This window comes from Cetorhinus maximus, chromosome 6 (assembly GCF_964194155.1).
Source record: "Cetorhinus maximus chromosome 6, sCetMax3.hap1.1, whole genome shotgun sequence".
In the NCBI taxonomy this organism is placed as follows: domain Eukaryota; kingdom Metazoa; phylum Chordata; class Chondrichthyes; order Lamniformes; family Cetorhinidae; genus Cetorhinus; species Cetorhinus maximus.
In genome coordinates this window covers 71525010-71547788 of record NC_135884.1, presented here as the reverse complement: position 1 = coordinate 71547788, position 22779 = coordinate 71525010, and the positions used below count along the sequence as shown (strand labels likewise).

Below are 22779 nucleotides of genomic sequence, written 5' to 3'. Positions count from 1 at the left end.
AAAGTTTGAGTGCTGGGTGAGATGCAGGATGAAATGAAACTGCAGACCAGGAAAGATCTGAGATAATAGTATGCCATTGTTGCTGAAGAAGGGTCGAGTGTGTGCATATGGTGGTGCAAGGAGTTTAGTGTGTTTCTCTTTAGAGTTAGACTGCTGAGGTTGTATTTTCAGTAATGGGTTGGGAACCTGACAGCCAAATTATTTTTGGGTCCTGACCACGAGGCATGTCAGCGTCAGTGACGTAATGCTATTTTTTTATAAGCAAAGGCCCTAATTGAGCTGGGGCCTTGTTTGGTGCCCAGTTAATGGCGCCAGGCATTTTTGGAAGTGGAAAATAGCTCCGGAGGGCAAGTTTTAAAGGCAGACTGTAGCCAAGACTGGGCTTACCTTATCTGGACAAATGGAGCAGGCAGGAAAGCAGAGGGCCAGCATCGCATGGCCCAAATAAGTCTCCAAATAGTCCCTCATCAGGTACTTAATCCGCTCTGCTCAAGCGATAACAACTTTGTGCGACCGCATGAACACCTCAGTTTAGTGATATATCTGCATTTGTAATAGAAGCATAAAAGCATGTGAAGTGTAGAATATGCTAACTTCCTTCTTGAATGTAACGCTCATTTGTGTCAGAACTACTAAGTTTGAAGTTAACTTGCTACATTGTGGAATAGTATAGTTTGGATTGTTCTCACAATTCCTCTTGAGAGACCTGGCCTTGATGGTGAAGTAGGTAAGCCAGCAAGGTGCCAACTACTTTCTCACCAAGAGGAAGAGCGCTGTTCAACATTTAGTGTCAATTATAGCGTCTCTGGCGGTTAATTGCAGCTAAGAAAGTACCTTGGTTTGGAAAGGCTTTGATAGGGGAATGAAAGAACCCTCAACACTAAAACCATTCAAACCTTGAATATTGCTGAAAAGAGAGACATGCTACTGAAGCTTTTTGCCTTGCACTAATCAGGACAAACAAAAGAATGTCAAATTTCAATCGATCGCAACAATCGATACAACAGGAGAAAAGGGTGCTGATTGGTTGGCAAGTCGGCTCTGGCTGAGGCATTGCCATGGAGAAAACAGTGGAGAAAAATAGGCTCCCCAAGCTCCTGGGTAATTCAAAGAAGGCGCATAGGCTTGAACATATTCCTTTTGTTTGCAGAAAATGGGTCCCTGTGTATGAAGGTACGTTGCTTCTAACAAGCATAAATAAGCCATAATGTGACCTCAACTGATTATCCTAAATTGATTGTTAGTGCACTCAGGATTGCTCAATTGCTGCCAAATCACGGAATTGCATCTAAGAGTAGATGGTTTGTTTTGGGTTTTGCAAGCACTGGCTGGTTGAGTACAGTCTGTACTCCACCTATTAATAGTCATTTGGTAGTACAGAACTTGAGTATTGCTGAAGAAAGAGACATGTTGAAGCTTTTCATCTTGCACTCACCAGGACACAAGAATACCAATATAAGGGGAAAACAACAATTTATACTGTATGAGAAGCGGTGCTGATTGGTTGGCAAGTAGACTCTGATTGGTAGAGGCATTGCTGTGGAGAGTGCACCTGTTGATGGTGACTGACAGTTAACTGCCAAGCATTGTTTGAAATTTAAACCAGGCAGCTTGGCCATGATTGGTCAAGCATTGCCCTGAGGAATGAGTCAGAGAATGGCTGTCACTTGTTTTGTTTAGCTGAAACAGACACAATGTGTGTACATGTTCTATCTGTTAGCAAAGAACAGGGCCCTGTGTATTAATATATGTAGCTTCCGGTAATGCAAATGAACCACACTGCGAGCCTGACTGGCAGTTTTAAATTGGTTGCCAGCGTAATTCTTAGCACACTGAGGATTATTTAACAAATGTTGTCCAACTGCGGAATCACATCTAATGTTGGACACTGTTTTGAGTTTTGGAAGCATGCATTGGTTATGTATGGCCTGTACCTTGCCCATTGGGAATAGCTGCTGGGACATGCAGTTTGATATGATTCACCAGTCCTTGGGATGTACGGCTTAAATACCTAGTCAGGGATACGATTGCCTATATGCAGGACAGGGGTGTGGACACCTGCCTCATCAGCCTGGATCAGGAAAAGGCCTTTGACAGAATATCGCACACCTACATGGTGGATGTGCTCTCCAAAATGGGGCTTGGGGAGGGAATTCGCAATTGGATCCAACTGCTCTACACTAACATCAGTAGCGCAGTCTCAATCAAGGGGTGGGAATCAGAGAGCTTTCCTATTAAATCTGGAGTCAGGCAGGGCTACCCTCTCTCCCCTGTCCTTTTTGTGTGTTGCATAGAACCCTTTGCTGAGTCCATCAGGAACGATCCGGGCATAAGAGGGGTGACAATCCCAGGCAGTGGAGGCACACAGGTCAAAGCCTCCCTGTACATGGATGATGTCACCGTCTTCTGCTCGGATCCGCTGTCGGTGTGCAGACTGATCCATATCTGCGACCAGTTCGACCTGGCCTCGGGAGCCAAGGTAAATCGTGTGAAGAGCGAGGCCATGTTCTTTGGGAACTGGGCTGACCGATCCTTTGTCCACTTCACCGTCAGGGCTGACGGCCTGAAGGTGCTGGGGATATGGTTCGGGGGGACCGGGGCATGCATTAGAAACTGGAAGGAGCAAGTGTCTATGGTGAAAAGAAAACTTGGCGTGTGGGAGCGACGCTCCCTCTCCATTGAGGGTAAGAACCTGGTCATCAGGTGTGAGGCACTCTCGCTGTTGCTGTACGTGGCACAGGTCTGGCCCATTCCAGACTCCTGCGCGATGGCAATCACCCGAGCCATCTTTTGCTTTATCTGGAGGTCGAAAATGGATTGTGTCCGCAGGGACGTGATGTACAAGCCTCTAGATAAAGGGAGGAAAAACGTGCCCAACATCGCCCTCATACTGATGGCCACCTTTGTGTGCAGCTGCATCAAGCTGTGCGTAGACCCTTGGTATGCAAACACCAAGTGTCACTACGTGCTGAGGTTCTACCTTTTCCCGGTATTGCAAAGGATGGGTCTGGCCACGCTGCCGCGGAACGTTCCAAGTAGTTGGACCGTGCCGTCCCACCTGTCCCTGGTGGAAAAATTTATGCAGAGAAACACCTTTGACCACAGGTCCATCAGGCAGTGGTCGGCATGTAACGTCTTAGAGGCCCTGCGGGAAAAGGAGAGGGTGGATCCTGTGGGATGGTTCCCCGAGCAGACTGTCAAAGTCATTTGACAGAATGTCTTATCACCAGAACTTTCCAAAAAGCACCAAAATGTAGCTTGGCTGGTGGTGAGAAAGGCCCTTACCGTCAGATCCTTCCAACACGCAAGGGGTCTCACCCCCTCTGCACGTTGCCCTCGAGGTGGCTGTGGTGGGGACGAGACCGTTGTTCACCTCCTTGTGGATTGTGCCTTTGCAAAGAAGGTCTGGAGAGAGATGCAGTGGTTTCTGTCGAGGTTCATCCTGAGCAGTTCTGTGACACAGGACTCTGTGCTCTACGGGCTGTTCCGAGGGACACACACCGAGACAAACATCAACTGCAGCTGGAGGATCATCAACTCGGTGAAAGACGCTCTTTGGTCTGCCCGAAACTTGTTGGTCTTCCAGCGCAAAGAGTTGTCCCCGACCGAGTGTTGCAGACTGGCACATTCCAAGGTCCAGGACTACGTGCTGAGGGACGCACTAAAGCTTGGGGCAGCCGCCGCAAAGGCGCAATGGGGAAAGGTTGCTGTCTAAGACCTTTCTGCCACGGTGCACCGAGGGACTGGGAACTGTTGAGAGTCCCTCGGGCTGTACAGCTCAAAATGAATGTATGCAATGAATACTAAGTATATTATAAATGTACTGAAGCACCTCAGAGTGCAACATGATGTATGTTGATAACTCCAATACCTTTGTCTGATTGTCTGCATTGACCATGTTGAAATGATTGTAATATTCATTGATTGTATTGATGCACCTTGTGATACATGTGTAAAAGTTGAATCTGATTGTACTTATGTGATGGTGATTTTGAAATGGTTTGGATTGTTCTGCCAGATATTTTATGAATAAAGTATATTTTCAAAAAAAAAAGTATGCCTTAAATACCTAGCATCATGCTGGCACTGGAATTGATATACCTCATTGCTCATTTGTGTTGGGTGAATTGTTACAACCAGTTTTGAGCAAGTTCTCAACAGACAACGATGAAGGATTCCTTCACATTTTCGAAGACCATACAGGACTTGCATATCAATAGTAATACTGTGTCCATGTGCTCATTTGACATTGCCAGCCTATTCACCAATGTTCCACTTAAGGAAGCCATAGATAGTTGCACTGCAGCACAATATCATAGCGATCTAGACCCGCCACTACTGCAAGAATCGGTATTGATCAAACTTACGAACTCGGCAACTTGCGCAGTTGAGTTCAGTTTTAATAACATCATGTATGCCCAAATAGATGGGATCCCCTCAAGGCCTAGCTCTCGCAAACATCTTTGTTGGGTTCAGTGAGAAACGTTTCTTGGATGGCATGGCACCTAACCTCCTACCCCTTGCTTATTTCCAATATGTGGATGATACATTTGCAATATTTAAATCTGCAGCTGCATGTAATAATTTCCTTACATGTCTCAATGGGCTCCATCCTGCGCTTAAATTCACCTTCGAAATGAGCAGTCAAATGAATTCCCCTTCCTTGACATACTAGTTGAGAAATCTACCAGGTCCACCGCAAACCTACCTTCACTGGTCAATGTACGTGTTGGGATTTTTACAGTTCCACAGGCTATAAGATTGGTCTTATCAGCAACCATGTAAATAGGGCCCGAGCCATTTGCTCACCATGCAAGCTTGATTCTGAAATAGGATGCATCAAAAGAGTCCTGAGGGATGATGGCTTCCCTGATCAGATCATTTCGCACAGTATACCCCACAAACTCACGAACGGGACTAAGGCCATCACTCTCTGCCCTGAAAAATGCCCAGTGTACCTCTGATTAGAAGGGCAACGTATCTCAAAAATTTGAACAACAGGTGAAGCTAGGTGTTTCACGCTGCTACTGTGCAGTAGCAATGCGAGTGGTATTTGGCACTATCAGGATGCTGTCGTCAAGTCAAAAAAGATGTTCTGCCTATCTCACAAATCAGTAATGTGGTGTATGAATTTCAGTGCCATTGTGATGCTATATATGTAGCTCATACGTCCTAAAGACTGGCGAATTGTATCAAACAGCAAGTCCCGGTTGCTGTTCACAATGGGCAAGGTACAGCCCCTGCTTGCAAAACTCAAAACACAATGTCTAACATTAGATGTGATTCCGCGGTTGGACAACATTTGCTAAATACTCCTCAGTGTGTTAAGAATTATGCTGACAACTAATTTAAGATTGTCAGTTGGGTTTGCAGTATGGTACCTTTGCGTGTACTGGAAACTACATATATTAATACACAGGGTCCTGTTCTTGGCAGACGGAAAGAACATGTATACATGTTGTGCCTGTTTAAGCTAAACAAAATAAGTGACAGCCATCCACTGACTCGGTCATCAGGGCAATGCCTTGACTAATCAGGTTCAAGTGCTCTGGTTTAAATTTCAAACAATGCTTGGCAGTTAACTGTCAGTCACCATCAACTGGTGCATTATTCATGACAATGCCTCTAACAATCAGAGCCCACTTGCTAACCAGTCAGCACCCTCTTCTCATACAGTATAAATTGTTGTTTTTCCCTCAAATTGGTATTCTTACAAAGTGTCCGGATGAGTGCAAGGCAAAAAGCTTCGATATGCTTTTTATTTTCCAGCAATACCCTGCCTACTATGAACAATGAAAGCGACATGCTATTTGATTTGATCAGCCAATTGCTGGGATATATGTCCTATGTACGTAGCATTGCACCGGCACTGAAATTGATACACAACATTGCTCAATTTTATGGTAAGCAGAGCCTTGGCAATGCCTTAGCCAATTGGAGTTGATTTGCCAATTAATCAGCATCCTATTCTCCTGTAATAGGAATTCACAGAATCTCGGAATTGTTGCAGTGCAGAGAGAAGCCATTTGGCTCATCATGTTGGCACCATCTCTCCGAATGAGCAACTCAATTAGTTCCAATCTCCTGCCTTCTCCTTGTAACCCTGCACATTCTTTCTTTTCAAATAATAGCCTTATTTCCTTTTGAATGCTTCAGTTGAACCTGTCACTGTCAGGCAGGGCATTCCAGACCCTAACCACTTGCTGCGTGTAAAAGTTTTTCCTCGTGTCACTGTTGCTTCTTTTATTAATTTACATCTGTGTCCTCTCATTCTCGATCCTTTCACAAGTGAGAACAGTTTCTCCCTGTCTAGTCTGTCCAGACCCCTCGTGATTTTGAATACCTCCATCAAATCTACTCTCAGCCTTCTTTTCTCAAAGGAAAATAGCCCTAACTTCTCCAAACTATTTTCATAACTGAAGCTCCTCATCCTTGGTACCATTCTCGTGAATCTTTTCTGCACTCTCTCCAATGCCTTCATTTCCTTTCTAAAGAGCGGTGTTCAGAAATGGGCACAATACTCCAGCTGAGGATGAACTAGTGACTTACACAACTTCAACATAACTTCTTGCTCTTGGACACTATGCCCCTATTAATGATACTGTATGCTTTATTAACTGCGCTCTGAACCTGTCCTGCCACCTTCAATGATTTATGCACATATACACCCAGGTCTCTCTGCTCCTGCACCCCCTTTAAAGCTGTAACCCCTATTTTATAATGTCTCTCCATATTCTTTCTACAAAAATGAATCACTTCACATTTCTATGCATTGAACTTCATCTGCCACATGACCACCCATTCCATCAACTTGTGTATGTCCTTTTGAAGTTCTACACGATCCTCTCAGTTCACACTATCCTCCTCTAAGTTCACAGTGCTTCCAACCTTTGTTCCATCCACAAACTTGGAAAGTGTGCCCTGTACAGCAAAATTTAGATCATTAATATATATCAGGAAAAGCAAGGGTCCCAACACTGACCCCTGGAGAACTCCATGACAAACATTCCTCCAGCCCGAAAATCATCCACTAACCACAACTGTTTCCTGCCACTCAGCCAATTCTGTATTCATGTTACTACTATCCCTTTTATCCCATGAGGTATAACTTTGCTCATAAGAATGTTTGTGGCACTGTACCAAATGCCTTTGGAAGTCCATGTGCACCACATCAACAGTATTGCCCTCATCAACCCTCCTTTGTTATCACTTCAAATAAACTCTAGCAAGTTAGCTAAACATGATTTTCCCTTAACACATCCATGCTGGCTTTCCTTAATTAACTGGCATTTGTCCATGTGGTTATTAACTTTGCCCCGAATTATTGTTTCTAGAGGTTTCCCCAGCACCGAAGTTAAACTGACTGGCCTGTGGTTACTGGCCTTATCCTTACACCCTTTTTTGAACAAGGGTGTAAAATGCTTGCAATTCTCCAGTCCTCTTACACCATGCCTGAATCTAAGGAAAACTGAAAAATTATGGCCAGTGCCTCTGCAGTTTCCACTGTCACTTTTCTCCGTGTTCTTGGATGTATCTCAACTGAGATATAGACAACTTATCTAAGACCTCCCTCTTTTTTTCAATTTTAAACCCTTTTAGTGTCTGAATTGCCTCCTCTTCTACCATGGCCTGCATGGCACCTTCTTTCTTGGTAAAAACAGATGCAAAATTTTCATTTAATACCTCAGCTGTGCCTTCTGCCTCGAGGTGTAAATTCATTTTTGGGATCTCATCACCCATCACCCCTACTCTTCCTTTTAACACCCTTTTACTATTTATATGCATGCAGAAGACTTTGGATTTCCTTTTCAGGTTAGTTGTCAGTCTCTTTTCAGACTCCCTCTCTGCTTCTCTTTGCCTCTTCACCTCTCCTCTTGGGAAGGCGGTGGTGTCGTCCTATTGTCACTGCACTCGTAATCCAGATACCCAAGGTCATACTTGAACCCCACCACGGCAGATGGTGGAAGTTGAATTTTTAAAAAACTCTGGAATTAAGAGTCCAACAATGACCAGGAAAGCATTGTCATAAAAACCCAATCTGGTTCACCAATATCTTTTAGGGAAGGAAGTCTGCCGTCCTCACCTGGTCTGACCTACATGTGACTCCAGATCCACAGTAAGGTGGTTGACTCTTAAATGCCCTCTGAAATGGTGTAGCAAACCACTCAGTTGTATCAAACCACTAAAAAGTCAATAAAAAGGAATGAAGGCAGACAGACCACCTGGCATAGACCTAGGCACCGGAAACAACAACTGCAAATCCAGCCCTGTCAACCCTGTGAGGTGGTCCTCACCAACATCAAGGGGCTTGTGCCAAAATTGGGAGACCTGTCTTACAGACTAATCAAGCAGCAGCCTGACATAGTCATACTCACTGAGCCATACCTTACAGATCATGTCCCAGGCACCACCATCATCATCATTCCTAGCTATGTCGTCCCACTGGCAGGACAGACCCAGCAGAGGTGGCAGCACAGTGGTATACAGTTGGGAAGGAGTTGCCCTCGGAGTCCTCATCATCGACTCTGGACCCCATGAAGTCTCATGGCATCAGGTCAAACATGGGCAAGGAAACCTCCTGCTGATTACCACATACCACCCTCCCTCAGCTAATGAATCAGTACTCCTCCAAGTTAAATACCATTTGGAGGAAGCACTGAGGGTATCAAGGATGCAGAATGCACTCTGAGTGGGGGACTTCAATGTCCATCCCCAGAGTGGCTCAGAAGCACCACCACAGACCAAGTTGGCCATGTCCTAAAGGACATAGCGGCTAGACTGGATCTGCGGCAGGTGGTGAGGGAACCAACCAGAGGCAAAAAACATACTTGACCTCATCCTCATCAACTTGCTTGTCACAGATGCATCTGTCTGTTACAGTATCAGTAGGAGTGACCACTGCACAGTCCTTGTGGAGACGCAGTGCCGTCTTCACATTGAGGATGTGTGGCACTACCACCATATTAAATGGGATAGATTTCGAGCAGATCTAGCAAATCAAGATAAAAGCAAAAATTCAAAAAGCAAAAACTGGGCATCTGTGTGGGTCATCAGCAGTAGCAGAATTGTACTTGAGCACAGTCTATAACCTCATGGCCTGGCATATTCCCCACTCTACCATTACTACCAAACCAGGGGATCATCCCTGGTTCAATGAAGAGTGCAGGAGGGCATGCCACGAGCAGCATCAGGCATACCTAAAAATGACGTGTCAACCTGATGAAACTACAAAACAGGACTACTTGCGTGCCAAACAGCATAATCAGTAATTGATAGACAGAGATCAGCAATTCCACAAACAATGGACCATGTCTAAACTCTGCAGTCCTGCCATATCCAGTCATGAATGGTGATGGACAATTTAACAAGTAACTGGAGGAGGAGGCTCCACAAATATCCCCATCCCCAATGATGGAGGGGCCCAGCGCAGCAGTGCAAAAGATGAGGCTGAAGCATTTGCAATAAACTTCAACCAGAAGTGCTGAATGGATGATCCATCTCGGCCTCCGCAGGTCCCAGCATCACAGATGCCAGTCTTCAGTTCAGTTCACTCCACCTGATGTCAAGAAAGGGTTGAAGGCCCTGGATACTGCAAAGGTTATGGGCCCTGGCAGTATTCCGGCAATAGTTCTGAAGACCTATGCTCCAGAACTTGCTGCGCCCGTAGCCAAGCTGTTCCAGTAGAGCTACAACACTGGCATCTACCCAGCTATGTGGAAAATTTCCCAGATATGTCTTGTATACAAAAAGCAGGACAAATCCAATCAGGGCGGTAATTGGCCGATCAGTCTACACATGATCATCAGTAAAGTGATGGAAGGGGTAATCAACGGTGCTACCAACTGACACTTGCCTAGCAATAACCTGCTCGCTGATGCTTAGTTTGGGTTCTGCCGGGGCCACTCAGCTCCTGACCTCATTACAGCCTTGGTTCAAACATGGACAAAAGGTGAGGTGAGAGTGACTTCCCTTGACATCAAGGCAGCATTTGACCGAGTGTGGCATCAAGCAGCCCTAGCAAAACTGGAGTCAATGGGAATCGTGGGGAAAACTCTCCACTAGTTGGAGTCATACCTAGCACAAAAGAAGATGGCTGTGGTTGTTGGAGGTCTGTCATCTCAGCTCCACATCCACAAACGTTCACTCCCTCCACCACCGACGCACAGTAGCAGCAGATGTACTGCAGGAATTCACCAAAGCTCCTTCAACAGCACCTTCCACAGCACCTTCCAAACCCACGACCACTACCACCTAGAAGGACAAGGGCAGCATATAGTTGGGAACATCACCACCTGGAGATTCTCCTCCAAGTAACTCACCATCCTGACTTGGAACTATATCGCCGTTCCTTCACTGTCGCTGGGTCAAAATCCTGGAACTCCCTTCCTAACAGCACTGTGGGTGTACCTACACCACATGTACTGCAGCGGTTCAAGAAGGCAGCTCACCAGCACCTTCTCAAGGGCAACTAGGGATGAGCAATAAATGCTGGCCCAGCCAGCAAAACCCAGACCCCAGGAATGAATAAAATTAATTGTAGACACTATCTGACCTGTCATAAGTGCACTTTTTCTTTATCTTAATGTCTATCTCCTTTGTCATCCAAGGAGCTCTGGATTTGTTTGCCCTCCTCTCCCTTTCGAGAGCATATACCTTGACAGTGCTCGAATTAACTGTTCCTTGAAGGTAATCCATTGCTCAGCTACCATTTTTCCTGTCAACCTTTGACTCAAATTTATTTGGCCCGGATCTGTTCTTATCCCATTGAAGTTGGCTTTCGTCCAGTTAATTTTACTTTGGACTGTTCTTTGTCCTTTTCCATTGTCAACCTCTGTGCGCACACACGGCAACTTTCAGCCAGTGTGCCAGAACCACAAGGGATGCTGGAACCTCATAGCAGTCTCTCTCCATCAACAACAACAAAAAAAAGAGATGAGCATGCTACTCCATCTTCTTGCCACGGGAACACCCTTCCTCAGCATCAGAGCTTTCCGGCAGCCCAAAAAGAAGAAAAGGCATCATCAAGCAGACGAATATCAATTTTGTCCACCCCGCAAGAAACAATCAAGAGCAACAACAACCATGCACCACCAAACCAGCCAGCCCAACCAGGCATGGTTTAGCATCCAGCAATGGAAGAAATGGATGAAAGCATATCCAAATGTCAGTCCAACTTCCAAGCCAACAACGAGAACCAGAGCCTACCATTCTCCTGACAGTTCAGCGAACAAGATGTAGAAGGGTTATAAGACTTCCAGACCACCTGAACCTCTAGCCTCAAGAACTTTAAGGGTGGGGGATGGAGGGAAGATGGGGTAGTGAGAATGTTGTTAATGTTAACATTGTAATAGCAATAATTCTAGAATAGCATTAAGGTTGTAACAAGGTAAATGCACAAGATATAACTATAATACTTGAAGTAAACTGAAATAACTCTATATCCATGAGATAAAAACTTGGGGAGAGGTGCAGTAGTGTTGAAGAGTCATACGGACTCGAAACGTTAACTGTGTTCCTCTCCGCAGATGCTGTCAGACCTGCTGAGTTTTTCCAGGTATTTTTATTTTTGGTGCAGTAAAAGGGTCTGGTACATACAGGGTTAATGTGGGACTGAGTACAGTACCACCCAGACAGTGATGTAAGATGGCATATGATGCAGAGCCAGGGTCAGTCTAGAGATGGACAGAGGTGCGTAAAGACCTAGGATAGAGTCAGCTCCATACCTGTACCCTCTGCTGTATATATGTATATAGTTATGAGTTGTTAATAAAAACTTGCTGTTAATATACTCAAGACTACAAAACCTACTTCATGGTGTCTGAAGCAGGATTCTTCAATAATTACTTTATGATTTTTGCACCTCTCTGTAATTTCCTTGCAAATTAGTTCCCTACATCCTCCCCACTAGTTGGTGGCCGCCTATAGACTACACCAAGCAATGTAATTGCACCTTTTTTATTCCTTACCTGTTGCCAACTCGGAAGGAAAGAACAGTTCGGACTAGTATTTTTTTTTCCCCAGTTTTTATTGGTGTTCCATTTTAAGGTATGCAAGGCCAGTTCAGACCAATATTCTTATTTTCCAGTTTTTGCTGTTTTTTCGTTTTGGGGAAAAGATTCTGTCCTTGGCCCCCCTGGGTCATCCTCTTTCTCCAGCACTGCAGTGCTCTCCTTAAATCAGTGCTGTGACCCCTCCCCCTTTTCTTCTTTTCCTGAACACCTTGTATCCAGGAATATTTAGTACCTTTTAATATATTTGACATTTAATTGTTGTGATTGTTTGAAATTGGCATTCTTGCATTTGTTCTGATGAGTGCAAGATGAAAAGCTCCAGCAACATGTCTCCCTTTTCAGCAATATTCACATTCAAATGTGCAATATTTATGTGGCAAGTTGGGGGGTGGCTGGTGGTGATATGTGGAGGAATTTGTTCCCTGTGGCTTGGTTAACAGCAGCTCATGTGTTTCTGGCATAGAAAATCCTAAATGTCACTTTCTTTTTTTTTCCTTAGTGATATGCAGCTTCCGTGGTTCAGTGCCTCAAGGGCTTGTGCTGGAAATTGGAGAAACAGTTCAGATCCTGGAAAAATGTGAAGGTAAGATTGAAACTAAATAATGACCTATCATGTACTCCAATGTGGGAAAACATGAAAATGCCATTTCTTTAAAATTAAGAAGTTCCATTTTAAAAATGAGCAGTGTCTCCCTTGTACAGCAAATATTTGCCCACAATGCCTTTGCAATTGATTCTCATGTCAAAAAATGTGATCTATTATATCAAACATGACATGCATATTCCAAAGCTATATTAAGATCAAACCATGAGAGTAAATTTTAAATATCTGATGCTTGCCCTCTCAACTTGTAAATTGAGTTATGGCCTATTACTTATGCAGAGCCATGTGCCTTCACACAATGCGCATACTCTTAGTGAGGCACAAATCCTATGAAAAACAGCATGCTACTAATTTAAAGATTATTTGAAGGATCAGAACCTTCAGCTATCTTACATTCCATTGTCCCCTAGCAGCTATCCTATACAGCGTGATAGTTTAATTTTCCAACTTGCTTTGGAAATGTGTCCAACCAGAGGTTCTCAAACATTTTTATTTGTTGAAACGCCTTCAAATGTTTATGCCCCATGTGTGTCCCCATTCTTAAAAAATCTACAGTACTTTTGCATGAAACAAGACTATTTTATTTTCTCAGCTAAAGTTAACATATTGCTTCAGACAGTGGCCATATAAATAGTAAAGTACCACCACTCTATGACTGAGAAGACTCGAAGATAAAAGAACACTTAATGATTCACGCTTACCTTGGTGAACAGGATGAGCCTGTTTGCTTTTTTTTTGAAAAATATACTTTATTCATAAAATATCTGAAAGAACATTACAAAACATTTCTAAGTCGCCATCACAAAAAGTACAATCAGATTCAACTTTCAACACGTGGATCATGAGGTGCTTCAATACAATCAATGAATATTACAATCATTTCAATATGGTCATTACAGACAGCCAGACAGTGCAATGGTATTGGAGTTATCAACATACATCATGTTGTACTCTGAGGTTCTTCAATACAATTATAATACAATTAGTATTCAATGCATACATTCATTGCACGTTTCTTCTTCCAAAAGGTACACAGAGAGAGCTCTGTGATCAGCAGCCTGAAGGAAGAAGAAGGCTCAGTAAAGTCACCGCACTCTGACATTTTGAGGATCAGCAAATCCTTTTATGCTGGATTGTATGACATGAAGCCCACAGACAGCACGGCCTCCCAGCCCTTCCTGTTCTCTATCACAGAGGTCTTAGACGACAGTACATGGGAGAGCCTGGACAAACTGCTAACTCCTGACGAACTGACTAAGGCCCTTGAGTCCTTCGAGAAGAGTAAGACTCCCGGAAGCAACGGCTTGCCGGCTGAGTTGTTTTTGGCTCTGTGGGACTGGATCAGCCCAGACCTGCTAGAAGTGTACGAGAGTTTGCTTCTGGCCGGCAGTATGTCAGAATCCATGAGGAAAGGCATCATCACCCTCATCAACAAGGGGGAAAGGGAGGAAAATAGAAATTGGCGACCCATTTTACTGTTGAATGTGGACTATAAGATTCTGTCCAAAGTCATCGCTAATTGTATCAAGTCCGCTCTGGAATTGGTGATCCACCCTGACCAGACCTGCACTGTGCCCGGCAGGAAGATCTCTGACAGCCTTGTGCTACTCAGGGATACGATTGCCTATGTGCAGGATGAGCCTGTTTGCTTATCATAACTATTGGAATCCCTGCTTAATTTCAGAGAGTTCAACTGTAAACCAGTCTGTAAATTCAAATGACTTCTATATATTTCAAAGTAAGTGAAGTTTAAATTTGAAAGAAAAGCATACACTGCATAGGGTGATATCAGTGCAGCATAGGATGTTTTGAATTCCTGCTGATTTCTGAGAATGAAGTTTGACCAATGCGAGCTATTTTTGGTGCAGAACAACTCATTAATATGCACTAGAAACAGTTCTCATTGGCCCAACTCTGCTTCTGGAATCAGCGGGAATTTTCAAGGACAGGAAGGACAAACTTTGCCAACCTGAAGTGGAAGGGAAAGAACATTGACTTGCTGTTGAATTGGTAGAGAAACGTATCAATAGCAAGTCCAGTAAGTGAGGTAATGGGATACTTGGCCAATAATTTTGATAATTTTGATTCCAAATGTCAAAGGAGCAGATTATGTTTGGAGTTTTAAGTTGCTGGCTTGTTACCATGTGGCACAAAAATATGTGGCCAAGCCAGGGTGATAAAGCAGTTTAGGACGTTTTCCTGTGTCATCCTGTAGACAGAATGACTTGTTGCAAAACGTGCTACCTTTGATGTGTATTATTTAACACCTGAAACTTACAGGCAAAAATTTAAGGAAAACTGAGTTTCAATAATTAATTTATTGAAATGGAATTCAATTGGAATCTTTAGTTAGGGAACAAAAATAGTCTCTGTCATCTAATGTTGAGATGTTTTTGGAAATAGTTCCAGATGACTTAAAAATGTTAGTTATCTGGACTCATAGCTAGTGTACATTCCCTGCAGGAACATAAGAAATAGGAACAGGAGTAGGCTATTTGGCCCCTCGAACCTGCTCCGCTATTCAATAAGATCATGGCTGATTATCCTGTGTTTCAATTTCCACATTCCCATCTACCCCTGATAACCTTTGATTCTCTTGCCTAACAAGAATCTATCTACCTCCACCTTAAAAATATTCAATGACCCCGCCTCCACTGCCTTCTGAGGCAGTGTGTTCCAAAGTCACACAACCCTCAGAGAAAAAATTTCTCCTCATCTCTCTGCTAAAAGGGTGACCCCTAATTTTAAAATAGTGCCCCCTAGTTCTGGACACACCCTAAGGCACACCCATCCTTTCGTCATCCACCTTGTCAAAGCCGTTCAGGATCTTGTATACTTAAACCAAATCACTCTTCTAAACTCCAATGGAAACAAGCCCAGTCTGTCCAACCTTTCCTCATAAGACAGCCCATACATTCCAGGTATCAACCTAGTAAACCTCCTCTGAACCGCCTCCAATGCATTTACATCCTTCCTTAAATAAGACCAAAACTGCACACTGTATTCAAGGTGCGGTCTCACCAATGCCCTGTATAACTGAAGCATAACATCCTTACTTGTATGTTCAATCCCTCTCATAATAAAGGATAGCATTCTATTAGCTGCCTTAATTACTTGCAGTATCGGCATACTAACTTTTTGTGACTCATGTACTAGAACACCTAGATCCCTCTGCACCTTAGAATTATGCAACCGTTCTCCATTTTAAGTAATACTCTTTTTTTGCCCTTCCTGCCAAAGTGAACAACTTCACATTTTCCCACATTAAACTCCATTTGCCAGATCTTTGCCCACTCACTCAACCTATCTATATCCATCTGCAACCTCCTCATGTCCTCTTCACAACATACTTTCTTACCTTTCTTTGCGTCATCTGCAAATTTAGCTACCATGTCTTTGCTTCCCTAATCTAAGTCTTTGATGTAAATCATAAAAAGTTGAGGCCCCAGCACAGACCCCTGTGGGACTCCACTTGTCCACCCTGCCACTCCGAAAAAGACCCTTTTATGCATACTCTCTGCTTTTGCCAGCCAGCCAATCTTCTATCCGTGCTAATCTGTTACCCTCTACACCATGTGCTTTTATTTTCCGAAATAAAGAAAGTCAAGACCAATGTAGTCTTTAGGTGATGTGGGATTAGGGGGCAAGAAAAATTGGACTAAATTGCATGGACATAATTCAGACTCTCTTTTTTGGAGTCGAACATTCTGTTTTTATTTTCAACACAACTAAGACAATGTGGACCTAGGAGTTCATAGAAAAGTTGACAAATAGTTGCAACAGAAAACAAGGTCTGTGGACAGTGCCATCAGGCATAAGATATTTAATAGATATTAATATGACTACTTGATCAGAAACATGAAACACTCAAAAAACTGGGTAATCTTAAGGCTTCATAAGAGCCAGGGAATCATTGCATGAGTAGAACAGATTACCCATACAATCCCAAATATGAACTGCATTGCAGAAAAAAAAATTGTAGCACATAATTAATGGTAGGCTGTAGTAAGTGGTGTGCATTTTGTATGAATACAAGCTACAGTTAAAAAAAAAGAACTGTAGTTGTCATTTTTTTCTCTTGATTGGTCCACTGCTAATATTGACATACTTCTGGATTTAAAGATTAAAAAGATAGATAGTACGTATATACTGTACATTTCCTTTTTATTTATTCTTTCATGGGATGTGGGCTTCACTAGCAAGGTCAGCATTTGTTGACCATCCCTAATTGCCCTTGAACTGAGTAGCTTGCTAGGCCATTTCAGAGGGCAGTTGAGAATCAACCACATTACTGTGGATTTGGAGTCACATGTAGGCCAGACCATGTGTGAATGGCAGATTCCCTTCCATAAAGGATATTAGTGATGCGGAACAGGAAGAGAATCCATTGCAAGCTATTCTTTGGCTATGATTAGATAGATAAGAATTGAACCATGTGAGAGCAGTCCCACGCAGCTGGGTGACAGTGGAGAGGCATTGGAGGAGGATGGTATGCTTAACCATGTGAAATGCTGCAGACAGCCTTTACATACTAACAACCAAGGTTCATATGTGAGTAATGTTCATTAATTCCCCTTTTGGCAGAGAGGAGAGAAAATTGCTTGCTTTATACACTTGATACTGAAAAAACCTCCCATTCAAAGATTTTAAATTGCCTAAAGTGGTTAATCTCTTAAAAAAAAACTTCTGTTCAAACCCCACATCGAAGACAGCTAGTCTTTTAATAGCCTCCTCAAACTGTCAATAAACCTGCGAACACAGAACCCTGACAATTGTAGCTTTTGAAACTTAGCCACACGTTCATAATTATATCATAATAGCGCTTGGGAAAATGTGAACAAAGGCCCCTATTGTCTAACCTACTCCAGATGGCCTGTCAATCAAAGCAATCCAGCAAACTCTCACTGACAGCTGAAGTATGTTTTCTCATGTTTCAAGAGCAGGGGATTTACATAAGAACATACATACGAACATATGAATTAGGAGCATTCGGCCCCTAGAGCCCTCCTCTGCCATTCAATAGGATCATGGTTGATCTGTTTGTGGCCTCAACTCCACATTCCCGTCTACCCCCGATAACCTTTGACTCCCTTATTTGTCAAGAATCTGTCAATGTCTGCCATAAAAACATTCAATGATCCTGCCTCCATTGCTCTCTGGGGAAGAGCGTTCCAAAGACTCATGACCCTCAGAGAAAAAAATTAATCTCATCTCTGTCTTAAATGGGAGACTGCTCATTTTTAAACTGTGTCCCCTAGTTCTAGTCTCTCCCAGAAGGGGAAACATCCTTTCACCTCAGGATCTTGAATGTTTCATTAAGATCACCTCTCATTCTTCTAAACACCAATGGATACTGTTAGGAAATAGAAATAGTTTTTAAGTAAGTTATATTGGTATTTGTGGGTGTTAGGAATGAGTTTTAGCTTTAAAATTTAAGTTTGGTTTGTATTTCTGTATTTGTGTGCTAAGAAAGGTCAAATTGAGGTTTAAGTTTCACTTTAAAAAGGTGTCTCCATTTCTAATGAGTTTTATGGCTCCTAAAGAGAAGGTAAACAAACAAGGGTGGAAGAATTGGGCTGTTGCCTAGCAACAAGGGTTCAGAGAGGCAGGTTCCTCCCATAGATGCACACAGAAAAGCTAGAAACAGCACTTTGTTTTGGAAGCTGTTGGAGTTCAGCTGGTTTGGAAGACAGCTGCCAAACAGAAGCCACCTAGAAGGGGCAGATAGCCAGCCCAAAGCTGAAGTTGGTGACAGTAGCTGCCAGAGAGAGACTGGAACAAGAGGAACAGATAGTCAGTCCCAAGCTAAGGAAAAACCCCAAAAATCCAAGGGAATGGAAGAGGGGAAAAGAAGGACAGGAGCCTAGAAAAGGTCCTGTTAATAAGGGGCAGAGAGAAAGGCTCCAAGCTTCAGATTTAAAGAGACAAAAGCTGCAGAAAGCAGATTTAAAGCGAGAACAGCTTGCAAGTGGCAAGAAGGTCCAGAGAGACAACTGAAGGTCTGTAACTCTTTGCCATGGGCATGCAAAGCAATGGTGTACTGTTAGCGCTGAGTCGATGAGAGAGTCTGCATGGAAGACAGCTTGAATGCATGTGGTGACCCAGGGGAGAGCAACATCAGAAGGAGAATATGAAACCCTGGAGGTGAACCCTTGCGGAAGGCATCTGAGAGAGAGCACCAGTTTGGGAGAAGATTCCAAGGCAAGGTCTCGGAGAGTGAAGATTGGAAACCCCCGGTGAAAGATGGAGTGCAGTGAGCCCGGCTGGCTCATGGTGTGACACGCGTCTGTGGGGAGCTGAGGAGAGATCCATAGTATCTAGTTGAGATGACATCTGTCATTTGGTTTCAGAGTGTGGTGTGCCTGACCATGGGTTGCCATAGGTTTACATAGACTGTATACTTACTGTGGACATTAAAGTATCAGATAGCTTTTGTAACTTGTCTTATCCTTACAAATCTGTAAAAGTATAGTTGAGGGTGAAGGAGTATTGTAATATAGTTCATCTTTTCTTGTTTAATAAATGTTTTATTCTTTTGAGCATCAGCTGACTACTGTGACTCTGTTCAGTAGCTACTTTCCAAGTATCTAAACAAACAAATAAATGTTAGGATGTGTCAAGCTGGGTTCCACCCTGGGATCAGGCTTGTCCAGTGGTAACCTCAGCTGGGAATCATTACAATACAGTCCCAGCCTGTCCAACCTTCCCTCATAAGATAGCCCCATCCCCCATCCCGATCCCAGGTATTAGTCAAGTGAGCCTTCTCTAAACTGTTTCTAAAGCATCCTTCCTTAAAGAAGGAGACCAAAACTGTATACACTACTCCAGGTGTGGTCTCCATTCCCCTTGCAATAAACAACAACATTCCATTTGCCTTCCTAATGACTTGCTGTGGCTCCATACTAACTTTTTGTGATTCATGTGCCAGGACACCCAGATTTCTCTGTACGTCGGAGTTCGGCTATCTCTCTTCATTTAAATAATATACTGCTCTTCTTTTCTTCCTGTCAAAGTGGACAAGTTCATATTTTCCCACATTGTACTCCATCTGCCAAATTTTAGCCCACTCACTTAACCTATCTATGTCTCTGCAGATTCCTTATGTCCTCTTCACAACTTACTTTCCTACCTATCATTGTGTCATCGGCAAATTTAGCCACCATACATTCGATCCCTTCATCCAAGTGATGGTTGGGTCTAGGACGCTACCCTGAGGAACTCCTGCAATGATGTCCTGGAACTGGGGCAATTGACCTCCAAAAACCACAACCAATTTCCTTTCTGCTAGGTATGACTCCAACCAATGGAGAGTTTTGCCCTGATTCTCATTGACTAGTTTTGCTAGGGCTCTTTGATGCCACACACTGTCAAATGCTGCCCTGATGTCAAGGGCAGTCACTCTTACCTCAATCAAATTAAAAGAAAGCGTATAATTCCACAGAGATGAGTGGCAGGTCAGAGGATTGGACACAATACAAAGAACAGCAAAGAATGGCTAAAAGATTAGTAAGGAGGGAAAAATTAAGAGTACGAGAGAAAGTTGGCTAGAAATATAAAAATAGATGGTAAGAGTTTCTACATGTATCTAAAAAGAAAAGGAGAATGCAAAGTAAGTGTTGGTTCCCTTGAGAAAGAGAGCTTGAGGAATTAATAATGGAGAATTAGAAAATGGCAGGTGAATTGAACAGATATTTTGCATCTGTCTTCACTCCCTCCACCACCGACACACAGTGGTAGCAGTGTGTACCATCTACAAGATGCACTGCAGGAACTCACCAAGGTTTCTTTGACAGTACTTTCTAAACCCACGACCTTTACCGGCTAGAAGGACAAGGGCAGCTGATGCATGGGAACACCACCACCTGGAAGTTCCCCTCCAAGCCATACACCATCCTGACTTAGAAATATATCACCATTCCTTTGCTGTCGCAGAGTCAAAATCCTGGAACTCCTCCCGAACAGTACAGTGGGTGTACCAACACCACATGGACTGCAGAGGTTCAAGAAAGCAGCTAACCACCACCTTTTCAAGGGCTACAAGGTGACATAGGTTAAGTGAGTGGGCAAAGATCTGGCAAATGGAGTATAATGTAGGCAAATGTGAAATAGTTCATTTTGGCAGGAAGAATAAAAAAGAAGCTTATTGTCTAAATGGTGAGAGATTGCAGAGCTTTGAGATTCAGAGGGATCTCAGTGTCCTAGAGCACATTACAAAATGCCAGTATGCAGGTACAGCAGGTAATTAGGAAAGCTAATAGTATGTTACCGTTTATTGTAAGGGGAATTGATTACAAAAGTAGGGAGCTTATGCTTCAGTTTTACAGAGCATTGGTGAGACCACACTTAGCGTGCTGCGTACCGTATTGGTTGTCTCATTTAAAGAAAGATGTAAATGCGTTAGAAGCAGTTCAGAGAAGGTTTACTAGACTAATACCAAAGATGAGCGGTTTGTCTTAGAGGAAAGGCTGGGCAAGTTAGGCTTGTATCCACTGGAATTTAGAAGAATAAGATGTGACTTAATTGAAACCTTCAAGATGCTAAAGGGTCTTGCAAGGTGAATGTGGAGAGGATGTTTCCTTTTGTGGGAGAATCTAGAAGGAGGGGTCACTGTCTAAAAGTAAAAGATCGCTCATTTAAGACAGAGATGAGGAGATTTTTTTTCTGAGGGCTGAGAGTCTTTGGAACTCTCTTCCAAAGCAGAGTCTTTGAATATTTTTAAGGCAGAGCTAGATAGATTTTGATTAACAAGAGGGTGAAAGGTAATCGAGTGTAGGCAGGAATGTGGGGTGGTTGATACATTCAGATCAGCCATGATCTTACTGAATGGAGGAGCAGGCTTGTGGGATCGAATGGCCTACTCCTTCTAAATTCGTATGTTCGTATGTAATTAGGGATTGACAATAAATGCTGGCCTAGCCAGCGACACCCACATCCCATGAATGAATAAGAAAAAATTATCTTTAATTTCCTTGGTTAGCCACGGATGGCGCGTCCTTCCCTTAGTCTTTCTTCCTCATTGAAATGTATTTTTTGAGTATTCTGAAATATTTCCTTAAATGTCTGCCACTGCATCTCTACTGACCTATCCCTTAACCTAATTTCCAAGTTCACTTTAGCCAGCTCTGTCTTCATGCCTTCATAATTGTCCTTATTTAAGTTTAAAGCTCTAGTCTTAGATTCACTCCTTTCTCCTTCAAACTGAATGTGAAATTCAATCATATTATGAGCACTGTTACCTCAGGGCACCTTCACTATGAGGTCGTCAATTAATCCTGTCTCATTGCACATTACCATATCTAGTATAGCCTGCTCTCTGGTTGGCTCTAGAGCGTGCTGCTCTAAGGAATTGTCCCTAAAATGCTCAATGAACTGATCATCCAGACTACCTTTGCTAATCTACATATAGATTTGTCCAATCTATATGTAGGTTAAAATCACCCATGATTACTGCTGTACTTTTCCCACAAGCCCCCATTATTTCTTCTCGTATACCCTATCCTACAGTGTGGTTACTGTTAGGGGGCCTATAAACCACTCCCAAAAGTGACCTCTTACCTTATTATTTCTCATCTCTACCCTGAGAGTACATCCTTATTTCCAGAACTGAGGTAATCTCTCTCTATTGTGCCAATGTCATCCTTAATTAACAGAGCTACCCCTCCACCTTTTCCTAGCCTCCTGTCCTTCCTAAATGTCGTTTATCCTTGAAAGTCATGCCCCAGTCCTTGTCATCCTGCAGACATGTCTCTGTAATGGCTATCAGATCATACATATTTATTTCTATTTGCACTGTCAATTCATCTGTTTTGTTCCAAATACTGCATACATTCAGATACAGAGCCATTAGTTCTGTCTTTTTACTATTTTTGTAAGCTTATCTGCTGGTACACTCTTAAGTTTGTACTCTCTATCCCTTCCTGCCACACTCTGATCATTGTTTCCCTCACTTCCACTTTGCTGTCTTGCCTTGTCTTCTCTGTTTAATTTATCATATCTTCCCAAACTTGAACCCTTACCCCCACCACTTAGTTTAAAGCCCTCTCTATGCCCTAGTTATATGATTCTCCAGAACACTTGTCCCAGCATGGTTCAGGTGAAGTCCATCCCAATGGTCCAGCTCCCATTTTCCCCAGTACTGATGTCAGTGCCCCATGAATTGAAACC

The 22779-nt window shown here is 43.1% G+C and overlaps 1 protein-coding gene across 1 annotated transcript in view; it reads left to right on the top strand.

Moving 5' to 3' along the window:
- The window catches only part of dock3 (dedicator of cytokinesis 3), a 1472428-nt gene that overhangs the window by 205824 nt on the left and 1243825 nt on the right, over window positions 1-22779 (top strand). Inside the window, exon 2 of the mRNA XM_078543841.1 lies at window positions 12511-12594. Coding sequence (XP_078399967.1) covers window positions 12511-12594 — 84 coding nt within the window. The remainder of the gene's footprint in view (window positions 1-12510; window positions 12595-22779) is intronic.